The sequence below is a fragment of the Salvelinus sp. IW2-2015 genome, unplaced genomic scaffold (assembly GCF_002910315.2).
Source record: "Salvelinus sp. IW2-2015 unplaced genomic scaffold, ASM291031v2 Un_scaffold5009, whole genome shotgun sequence".
In the NCBI taxonomy this organism is placed as follows: Eukaryota; Metazoa; Chordata; class Actinopteri; order Salmoniformes; family Salmonidae; genus Salvelinus; species Salvelinus sp. IW2-2015.
This window is the reverse complement of record NW_019946277.1, coordinates 21,897-33,172: the sequence shown is the minus strand read 5'-3', so window position 1 is coordinate 33,172 and position 11,276 is coordinate 21,897. Positions and strand designations below refer to the sequence as shown.

At 47.7% G+C, this 11,276-nt stretch overlaps 1 protein-coding gene across 1 annotated transcript in view; it reads right to left on the bottom strand.

Annotated features, from left to right (window-relative positions):
- Positions 1-2,878: 2,878 nt before the first annotated feature.
- Positions 2,879-11,276, bottom strand: part of LOC139026523 (glycine receptor subunit beta-like) — a gene marked incomplete at its 5' end in the record, with an annotated part of 27,833 nt that continues 19,435 nt past the window's right edge. Inside the window, 2 exons of the mRNA XM_070441858.1 lie at positions 2,879-4,896; positions 6,154-6,768. Of these exons, the coding sequence (XP_070297959.1) occupies positions 6,472-6,768 (297 nt within the window). The remainder of the gene's footprint in view (positions 4,897-6,153; positions 6,769-11,276) is intronic.

Sequence of the window (11,276 nt, the reverse complement as noted above, 5' to 3'; positions counted from 1 at the left end):
CTCTACAGGGTTGTCTCCTGGTCTAGAGGGTTATGGTTAGGTCTGGTACTCTACAGGGTTGTCTCCTCCTGGTCTAGAGGGTTATGGTAGGTATGGTACTCTACAGGGTTGTCTCCTGGTCTAGAGGGTTATGGTTAGGTCTGGTACTCTACAGGGTTGTCTCCTGGTCTAGAGGGTTATGGTTAGGTCTGGTACTCTACAGGTTGTCTCCTCCTGGTCTAGAGGGTTATGATTGGGTCTGGTACTCTACAGGGTTGTCTCCTGGTCTAGAGGGTTATGGTTAGGTGGTACTCTACAGGGTTGTTTCCTCCTGGTCTAGAGGTTTATGGTTGGTCGGTACTCTACAGGGTTGTCTCCTCCTGGTCTAGAGGTTATGGTTAGGTCTGGTACTCTACAGGGTTGTCTCCTCCTGGTCTAGAGGGTTATGGTTAGGTCTGGTACTCTACAGGGTTGTCTCCTCCTGGTTCTAGAGGGTTATGGTTAGGTCTGGTACTCTACAGGGTTGTCTCCTCCTGGTCTAGAGGGTTATGGTTGGGTCTGGTACTCTACAGGGTTGTCTCCTCCTGGTCTAGAGGTTATGGTTAGGTCTGGTACTCTACGGGGTTGTCTCCTCCTGGTCTAGAGGTTGATGGTTAGGTCTGGTACTCTACAGGGTTGTCTCCTCCTGGTCTAGAGGGTTATGGTTGGTCTGGTACTCTACAGGGTTGTCTCCTGGTCTAGAGGGTTATGGTTGGTCTGGTACTCTACAGGGTTGTCTCCTCCTGGTCTAGAGGGTTATGGTTAGGTCTGGTACTCTACAGGTTGTCTCCTCCTGGTCTAGAGGGTTATGGTTAGGTCTGGTACTCTACAGGGTTGTCTCCTGGTCTAGAGGGTTATGGTTAGGTCTGGTACTCTACAGGGTTGTCTCCTCCTGGTCTAGAGGGTTATGGTTGGGTCTGGTACTCTACAGGGTGTCTCCTGGTCTAGAGGGTTATGGTTAGGTCTGGTACTCTACAGGGTTGTCTCCTCCTGGTCTAGAGGGTTATGGTTGGGTCTGGTACTCTACGGGTTGTCTCCTCCTGGTCTAGAGGGTTATGGTTAGGTCTGGTACTCTACAGGGTTGTCTCCTGGTCTAGAGGTTATGGTAAGGTCTGGTACTCTACAGGGTTGTCTCCTCCTGGTCTAGAGGGTTATGGTTGGGTCTGGTACTCTACGGGGTTGTCTCCTCCTGGTCTAGAGGTTATGGTTAGGTCTGGTACTCTACAGGGTTGTCTCCTCCTGGTCTAGAGGGTTATGGTTAGGTCTGGTACTCTACAGGGTTGTCTCCTCCTGGGTCTAGAGGGTTATGGTTGGGTCTGGTACTCTACGGGGTTGTCTCCTCCTGGTCTAGAGGGTTATGGTTAGGTCTGGTACTCTACAGGGTTGTCTCCTCCTGGTCTAGAGGGTATTGGTTAGGTCTGGTACTCTACAGGGTTGTCTCTCCTGGTCTAGGGGTTATGGTTAGGTCTGGTACTCTACAGGGTTGTCTCCTCCTGGTCTAGAGGGTTATGGTTAGGTTCTGGTACTCTACAGGGTTGTCTCCTGGTCTAGAGGGTTATGGTTGGGTCTGGTACTCTACAGGGTTGTCTCCTCCTGGTCTAGAGGGTTATGGTTGGGTCTGGTACTCTACAGGGTTGTCTCCTGGTCTAGAGGGTTATGGTTGGTCTGGTACTCTGCAGGGTTGTCTCCTCCTGGTCTAGAGGGTTATGGTTAGGTCTGGTACTCTACAGGGTTTGTCTCCTGGTCTAGAGGGTTATGATTGGGTCTGGTACTCTACAGGGTTGTCTCCTCCTGGTCTAGAGGGTTATGGTTAGGTCTGGTACTCTACAGGGTTGTCTCCTCCTGGTCTAGAGGTTATGGTTGGGTCTGGTACTCTACAGGGTTGTCTCCTGGTCTAGAGGGTTATGGTTAGGTCTGGTACTCTACAGGGTTGTCTCCTCCTGGTCTAGAGGGTATGGTTAGGTCTGGTACTCTACAGGGTTGTCTCCTGGTCTAGAGGGTTATGGTTAGGTCTGGTACTCTACAGGGTTGTCTCCTGGTCTAGAGGGTTTGGGTTAGGTCTGGTACTCTACAGGGTTGTCTCCTCCTGGTCTAGAGGGTTATGATTGGGTCTGGTACTCTACAGGGTTGTCTCCTGGTCTAGAGGGTATGGTTAGGTCTGGTACTCTACAGGGTTGTTTCCTCCTGGTCTAGAGGGTCTGGTTGGGTCTGGTAACTCTACAGGGTGTCTCCTCCTGGTCTAGAGGGTTATGGTTAGGTCTGGTACTCTACAGGGTTGTTCTCCTCCTGGTCTAGAGGGTTTATGGTTAGGTCTGGTACTCTACAGGGTTGTCTCCTCCTGGTCTAGAGGGTTATGGTTTAGGTCTGGTACTCTACGGGTTGTCTCCTCCTGGTCTAGAGGGTTATGGTTGGGTCTGGTACTCTACAGGGTTGTCTCCTCCTGGTCTAGAGGGTTATGGTATGGTCTGGTACTCTACGGGGTTGTCTCCTCCTGGTCTAGAGGGTTATGTTGTAGGTCTGGTACTCTACAGGTTGTCTCCTCCTGGTCTAGAGGTTATGGTTGGGTCTGGTACTCTACAGGGTTGTCTCCTCTGGTCTAGAGGGTTATGGTTAGGTCTGGTACTCTACAGGGTTGTCTCCTCATGGTCTAGAGGGTTATGGTTAGGTCTGGTACTCTACAGGGTTGTCTCCTCCTGGTCTAGAGGGTTATGGTTGGTCTGGTACTCTACAGGGTTGTCTCCTGGTCTAGAGGGTTATGGTTGGGTCTGGTACTCTACAGGGTTGTCTCTCCTGGTCTAGAGGGTTATGGTTGGGTCTGGTACTCGGCAGAGAGCTTTAGAGCGAAAGAGAGCTTTGTCATCTGGGTTTTTATTGGTTCTTTCAGGATCAGGCAGTTTATTTTCTGAGACATTTACATCATACAGTATCATTTACATTAATAATATAGATCAAATAACATAATTTACACTAATATATATAATCTAACATCATTAGATATATCATGTTGCATACACACAGGGCCAATCTAAAATGACACCAAATTCCTCTACAGGGCACTGTTCCCTTCATAGTGCACTACTTTAGACCAGAGCCCTGTTCCCTTCATAGTGCACTACTTTAGACCAGAGCCCTGTTCCCAATTACTTTGGCCCAATGTAATTGACTATAGTGTTGGAATAGTGGTCACTAGAGGGGATAGGTTGACGACATCTGCTCCTCATTCACTCAGCCTATTGAGTCCTCTGGTCCCACTCATTCACTCAGCCTATTGAGTCCACTGGTCCCACTCACACAGAACTACCAAACGCCTTGACCTCTTTCTCCCCTCTCTCTCCAGATAAAATCCTGCGACTAGTGATGTCCGTCCGCCCGACAACCTGCCCACTCAACCGTTCCTCCCTTCTCCACACCCTCTCTGGAGACCTCCCCTTCCTCTCTTCCCTCATCAACTCATCCCTGACCACTGACTTCAAGATTTCTTCAAGTCGCTCCCCTCCTCAAGAAACCAACAGTCGACCCATATATACTGCTATATTCATGTATAGATGATACTGTATATATCCCCATGTTAACATGCTATATATACTGCTATATTCATGTAGCGATGATATACCCTCTCAGGCCAGTTTATTAGGTCCACCCCCCATTTCACAAAAAGGGATTACAGACAGTGAGTTGTGTGGCGGTGTCTTGCTAAATAAAGCAGGCATCGAGGCATTCAGTTACTGTTCAACTGAATGATAGAATGGGCAAAACTATGTGCCAAGCGCGCAAAATTCAGTATCTCAGAAAACAGCTCGTTGATGAGAGAGGTCCAAGGAGAATCTGTCTGTCTGCCTCTGTCTGCCTGCCTGAATTTCTACCTGTCTGTCTGTCTGCATATCTGCCTGCCTGTCCATCTTTCTGCCTGCCCGTTTGTCTGCCTGTCCATCTGCCTGCCTGCCTGCCCGTCCGTCTATCTGCCCGTCTGTCTGTCTGCCTGCCCGTCCGTCTATCTGCCTGCCCGTCCGTCTGTCTGCCTGCCTGTCCGTCTATCTGTATATCTATCTGCCTGTCCGTCCGTCCGTCTGTCGTCTGCTATAGAAACATGCGGTTAATACATAGAGGAAGCCAAGCCATATATGATGAATGTCTATCTACCTGCCTGCCCCCCGCCTGCCTGCCTGCCCGCCTCTCTTTTAAAATATATATATTTTATACCCCTTTTTCGTGATATCCAATTGGTAGTTACAGTCTTGTCTCATCGCTGCAACTCCCCTACGGACTCGGGAGAGGCGAATGTCGAGAGCCGTGCGTCCTCTGAAACACAACCCAACCAAGCCGCACTGCCCACTTAACCCGGAAGCCAGCCGCACCAATGTGTCGGAGGAAACACTGTACACCTGGCGACCGTGTCAGCGTGCACTGCACCCAGGAGTCGCTAGTGCGCTATGGAACAAGCCAAAACCCTCCTCCAACCCGGACGACGCTGGGCCAATTGTGCCCCGCCCCCATGTGCCTAGTGCGCTATGGAACAAGGACATCCCTGCAGCCCAAGCCCTCCCCCAACCCGGATGACGCTGGGCCAATTGTGCCCCGCCCCCATGGGTCACCTGATCGCAGCCAGCTGCAACAGAGCCTGGACTTGAACCCAGAATCTCTAGTGGCACGGCTAGCACTGCAGGGCCTTAGACCACTGCGCCACTCTAGAGGCCTGTTTGTGTGTCTCTGTCTGTCAGTCTGCCTTTCTATCTGTCTGTCTGTCTGTCTTTCTATCTGTCTGTCTGCGTGTCCGCCTGTCTGCCTGTCTGCCTGCCTCTGCGCCTCTGCCTGTCTGCCTGTCTCTGCCTGTCTGCCTGTCTGCCTGTCTCTGCCTGTCTGCCTGTCTCTGGCCCGTTACTACATTGAGAAAGCCAAGCCATATAGGATGAGAAGAAGCCAAGCCATATAGGATGAATGTCTGTCAGTCTGCCTGTTACCTGTCTGCGTGTCCACCTGTCCGCCTGTCTCTGGCCCGTTACTACATTGAGAAAGCCAAGCCATATAGGATGAATGTCTGTCAGTCTGCCTGTTTACCTGTCTGCGTGTCACCTGTCCGCCTGTCTCTGGCCCGTTACTACATTGAGAAAGCCAAGCCATAAGGATGAATGTCTGTCAGTCTGCCTGTTTACCTGTCTGCGTGTCCACCTGTCCGCCTGTCTCTGGCCCGTTACTACATTGAGAAAGCCAAGCCATATAGGATGAATGTCTGTCAGTCTGCCTGTTTACCTGTCTGCGTGTCCACCTGTCCGGCTGTCTCTGGCCCGTTACTACATTGAGAAAGCCAAGCCATATAGGATGAATGTCTGTCAGTCTGCCTGTTTACCTGTCTGCGTGTCCACCTGTCCGCCTGTCTCTGGCCCGTTACTACATTGAGAAAGCCAAGCCATAGAGGATGAATGTCTGTCAGTCTGCCTGTTTACCTGTCTGCGTGTCCACCTGTCCGCCTGTCTCTGGCCCGTTACTACATTGAGAAAGCCAAGCCATAGAGGATGAATGTCTGTCAGTCTGCCTGTTTACCTGTCTGCGTGTCCACCTGTCCGCCTGTCTCTGGCCCGTTACTACATTGAGAAAGCCAAGCCATAGAGGATGAATGTCTGTCAGTCTGCCTGTTTACCTGTCTGCGTGTCCACCTGTCCGCCTGTCTCTGGCCCGTTACTACATTGAGAAAGCCAAGCCATATAGGATGAATGTCTGTCAGTCTGCCTGTTTACCTGTCTGCGTGTCCACCTGTCCGCCTGTCTCTGGCCCGTTACTACATTGAGAAAGCCAAGCCATAGAGGATGAATGTCTGTCAGTCTGCCTGTTACCTGTCTGCGTGTCCACCTGTCCGCCTGTCTCTGGCCCTTACTACATTGAGAAAGCCAACCATAGAGGATGAATGTCTGTCAGTCTGCCTGTTTACCTGTCTGCGTGTCCACCTGTCCGCCTGTCTCTGGCCCGTTACTACATTGAGAAAGCCAAGCCATAGAGGATGAATGTCTGTCAGTCTGCCTGTTTACCCGTCTGCGGTCCACCTGTCCGCCTGTCTCTGGCCGTTACTACATTGAGAAAACCAAGCCATATCCTGTTTACCTGTCTGCGTGTCCACCTGTCCGCCTGTCTCTGGCCCGTTACTACATTGAGAAAGCCAAGCCATAGAGGATGAGTCCTAATCTAAGATCACTTCTACATGTTGGGGTAGTTCCCTGGACACAGATGAAGCCTTTTCTTGGATTAAGTCCAATGGACTTTATCTATTGAGGGAGAGTAGTCCAGGACTGGGCCTTATCTGAGTCTGGGAAACCAGCCTCTTAAATGTAGGATTGGGGTTCATGGGCAAGGGGTCAGGGGTTAGAGGTCAGGGATTACAGGTCAAGATAAAGTAGTAAATTATGTTACTATAAAAGATGAGAATACCCACTGACATTCTCAGATATTAACACACACACCTTCCTACAAGTAGACAGACCAGTATATGACGTTGAAGAAGAGGAAACTGAAGGGGAACAGAGCACGTGCGTACAGGTCGATGCGTTTGGCTGCAGCGGGGATGACAGGTTTAGGGGGCGGGGCCTTCTTGTTGTTCTTGGCCTGTGATTTTCCGGTTGCCCCGCTAACCTCAATGGGCTTGCCATAGCAGTCAAAGTTAGAAAGCTCAAAGTCTCTGGGGAGAGATCCCACGATGCTGAAGTCATTAGAGCGGAGGTCTGACTTAGATGTACACACCTTCTTACAACGGGTCTCCACCACCTACAGACACAGACAGACACCAGTTAGTAATGTTAGGACAGCAGTAAAGTAGAGATGTGTAGGAAGTAAATAATCAGGAGAGAGAGAGAGTTACAGAGAGAGAGTTACAGAGAGAGCAATGTTCGGAACATTCTTTAAATTGTATTGTACATTTCCTCAGTGAAAACAATGTTCTGAGCAAATATCAAATTGGCTTTTCACCAAATTACTGTAAACGACAGACCACGTATTCACCCTGCACACCCTAAATGACTGACAAACAAACCAAAACAAAGGCAAAGTCTTTTCATGCTTTGCTGATTTAAAAAAAGCTTTCGACTCAATTTGTCATGAAGGTCTGCTATACAAATTGATGGAAAGTGGTGATGGGGGGAAAAACATACGATATTATAAAATCCATGTACATAAACAAGTGTGCGGTTAAAATTGGCAAGAAACACACATTTCTTTCCACAGGGCCGTGGGGTGAGACAGGGATGCAGCTTAAGCCCCACCCTCTTCAACATATATATCAACGATTTGGCGAGGGCACTAGAACAGTCTGCAGCACCCGGCCTCACCCTACCAGAATCTGAAGTCAAATGTCTACTGTCGATGATCTGGTGCTTCTGTTCCCAACCCAGGTGTTACGTCCGTCGTCGGAATGAGACCAAGGCGCAGCGTGGTAAGCATCTTTCTTTATTTAGATGAACACCAAAAAAACAACAAAAGATAAACGAACGTAACGTTCTGCAGGCTACACAGTAACTGTACAAAAACAAGATCCCACAAACTCAGGTGGAAAACAGGCTGCCTAAGTATGATCCCCAATCAGAGACAACGATGACAGCTGCCTCTGATTAGGAAACATACCCGGCCAACAAAGAAATAGAACACATAGATTTGCCCACCCAAGTCACACCCTGACCTAACCAAATAGAGAATAAAAAAGGCTCTCTAAGGTCAGGGCGTGACACCAGGAGGGTCTACAGCAGCAGATAGATCTTCTGCACAGATTCTGTCAGACCTGGGCCCTGACAGACCTGGGCCCTGACAGACCTGGGCCCTGACAGACCTTGGGCCCTGACAAGCTGAGATCTCAGTAAGACAGAAGTAATGGTGTTCCAGTTGCCAGGACCACACATTTATGTATTGTTGTCTCTACCGTCTTGCCCTTTGTGCTGCTGTCTGTGCAGATAATGTTTGTACCATGTTTTGTGCTGCTACATGTTGTTGTCATGTTGTGTTGCTACCATGTTGTTGTCAAGTTGTGTTGCTACCATGTTTGTCATGTTGTGTTGCTACCATGTTTGTTGTCATGTTGTGTTGCTACCATGTTGTTGTCATGTTGTGTTGCTACCATGCTGTTGTCATGTGTGTTGCTATCATGCTGTTGTCATGTTGTGATGCTACCATGTTGTTGTCAGTTGTGTGTTGCTACCATGCTGTTGTCATGTTGTGTTGCACCATGTGTTGTCATGTTTGTGTTGCTACCATGTTGTTTGTCATGTTGTGTTGCTACCATGCTGTTGTCATGTTGTGTTGCTACCATGCTGTTGTCATGTTGTGATGCTACCATGTTGTTGTCATGTTGTGTTGCTACCATGCTGTTGTCATGTTGTGTTGCTACTATGTTGTTGTCATGTTTGTTGTTCTACATGTTGTTGTCATGTGTGTGCTACCATATGTTGCCATGTGTTGCTACCATGTTGTTTATGTGTTGCTACCATTGTTGTTGTCATGTTGTGTTTGCTACCATGTTGTTGTCATGTTGTGTTGCTACCATGTTGTTGTCATGTTGTGTTGCTACCATGTTGTTGTCATGTTGTGCTGCTACCATGTTGTTGTCATGTTGTGTTCTGGCATTTTGTGTTGTGTCATTCTTCTCTGCAGATCCTCTCAAGCTCTGTCAGGTTGGATGGGGAGCGTCGCTGCACAGCTATTTTCAGGTCTCTCCAGAGATGTTTGATCGGGTTCAAGTCCGGGCTCTGGCTGGGCCACTCAAGGACATTCAGAGACTTGTCCCAAAGGCACTCCTGCGTTGTCTTGGCTGTGTGCTTAAGGTCGTTGTCCTGCTGGAAGGTGAACCTTCACCCCAGTCTGAGGTCCTGAGTGCTCTGGAGCAGGTTGTCATCAAGGATCTCTCTGTACTTTGCTCCGTTCATCTTTCCCTCGAACCTCACTAGTCTCCCAGTCCCTGCTGCTGAAAAACATCCCCACAGAATGATGCTGCCACCACCATGCTTCACCGTAGGGATGGTGCCAGGTTTCCTCCAGACATGATCCTTGGCCTTCAGGCCAAAGAGTTCAATCTTGATTTCATCAGACCAGAGAATCTTATTTCTCATTGTCTGGGAGTCATTTAGTTGCCTTTTGGCAAACTCTAAGCTGTCGTGTGCTTTTTACTGAGGAGTGGCTTCCGTCCGGCCACTCTACAATAAATGCCTGATTGGTGGAGTGCTGCAGAGATTGTCGTCCTTCTGGAAGGTTCTCCCATCTCCACAGAGGAACTCAAGAGCTCTGTCAGCGTGACCATCGGGTTCTTGGTCACCTCCCTGACCAAGGCCCTTCTCCCCTGATTGCTCAGTTTGGCAGGGTGGCCAGCTCTAGGAGGAGTCTTGGTGGTTCCAAATATCTTCCATTTAAGAATGATGGAGGCCACTGTGTTCTTGGATACCTTTAACTTCTCTAGGATAGGGGGCAGCATTTTCACATTTGGAATAAAAGCATACCCAAATTCAACTGCCAGCTACTCATCCCCAGAAGATAAGATATGCATATTGTTAGTATATTTGGATGGAAAACACTCTGAAGTTTCTAAAACTGTTTGAATCATGTCTGTGAGTATAACAGAACTTATTTAGCGAAAACCCGAGGACAAACCATTCAGATTGTTTCTTTTTTAGGTCACTCTTTTCAATGACTTTTCATTCGGAAACCAGATTTCTAAGGGACCTGCTTGCMGTTCCTACCGCTTCCACTGGATGTCAACAGTCTTGAGAAATTGGTTGAGGTTATTCCTTTGTGTAATGAAGAAGTATGGCCATCTTGAACGAGAGTCACATTAAGTGTCCTGTTAGATAGAAGCGTGTGAGCAGAAAGCTGGCTATAGTTGGTTTTAATCCTGTATTGAACACAGATCATACCGCTCTTCAATTTTAGAACGCCATTATTAACGTTAAAACAGATACCTAAAGTTGCTATACAAAAGTAGTTTGACATTTTTGGCAAGTTTAAACAGGTAACCTTTGAGATATTTGGGTAGGCACGTTTGAGAATTTGGAAGCGGTTTTTCTGGCATCCAAACGCGCCACATAAATGGAACATTTGGATTTATTTGACGCGAAAAATCGAACAAAAGCGCGACCATTTGTGATGTTATATTGGAATCGATAACTTCCTATCCAGTGCGCCAAACAAATCAGAAGCTCGTCAACAGGTCACAACTTCTGCTTCCAGATGAATTATATTTTTAACTTTCTGTGTTTTGTTGCCGCGCCATGCAGACGTTGACTTCTGATTGTTTTCTGTCTTTGGTTTACTATTGTGCTATCTCAGAAAATAGCGATCGTTTGCTTGTCGCCGAAAAGAGACCTCCTCTCACTTTCCTCAATTTCTGACCTCTGTTTGCGAGCTGGCATTCACCAACCAGTGTTAGTTTTAATGTGGTTTCATGTTGATTTACATGGAAAAGCTTCGTTTTATCAATACTTACGCATCACATTTTGTACTCTGCTGGCCAATACGTAGATAACACTTTGAAGTCTCTTTGTGCTCTCTTTTGCATGTTTCATCCTCTGGCTTCTATTTGACTCACAGTGAGACTATTAGAGGTCCGCGACGCTGAAGAACTCAGATTTTTGGAAGTGATTTTAAATATGAACTTTACCCTGATGCACACACAACCAACATACATGTATTGTTTGTAACATTGAAGTCCTCATGCAGTTGTCATCTGCGGATCTTGACACATACAAAAGGTTAGATGTAATATCCTTGAAAGGAACATCTCATCTTAATATGAACTTCTTTACACGAACCTCATTCGAGATGCTTTACGCTATGGGTTGAGTATTGTTATATTGTAAAATTAGCTTAAGATGTTACATTATCCTTATTGCAACCTGACTTAAACTACCTGAAGCTTTCTTAGAACCCCGATAGTTATCCAGACCGATAAGGAATAGCAGTGTGCCATAGAATCAAACACTCTGACACGCTCCAGACTATACCTTCGTTTAGTCAGAGTTTCTGCTCCAGGAAACGGAGGACAGCGATTTTAATAATAATTTTCACAAAAATAAGACCTAGAGAGGTCTTTTCAGTACAATACTTGCTAAAAACGTTTGTCCGGAGCTGGAGCTTCCACAACAGCACCTTCACTTTGTTCTAAAGTACTTTTGGACAAAGTGTGCTACCACGCCTTGTGCTTGAAACGTTTCACCTTGGTCCGACCTCCCTTGGCCAGGCTCTCCGCTACTTGCACTCATCTAGCTCCTAAATCACTGTTACAACGTGGACTCCTACTG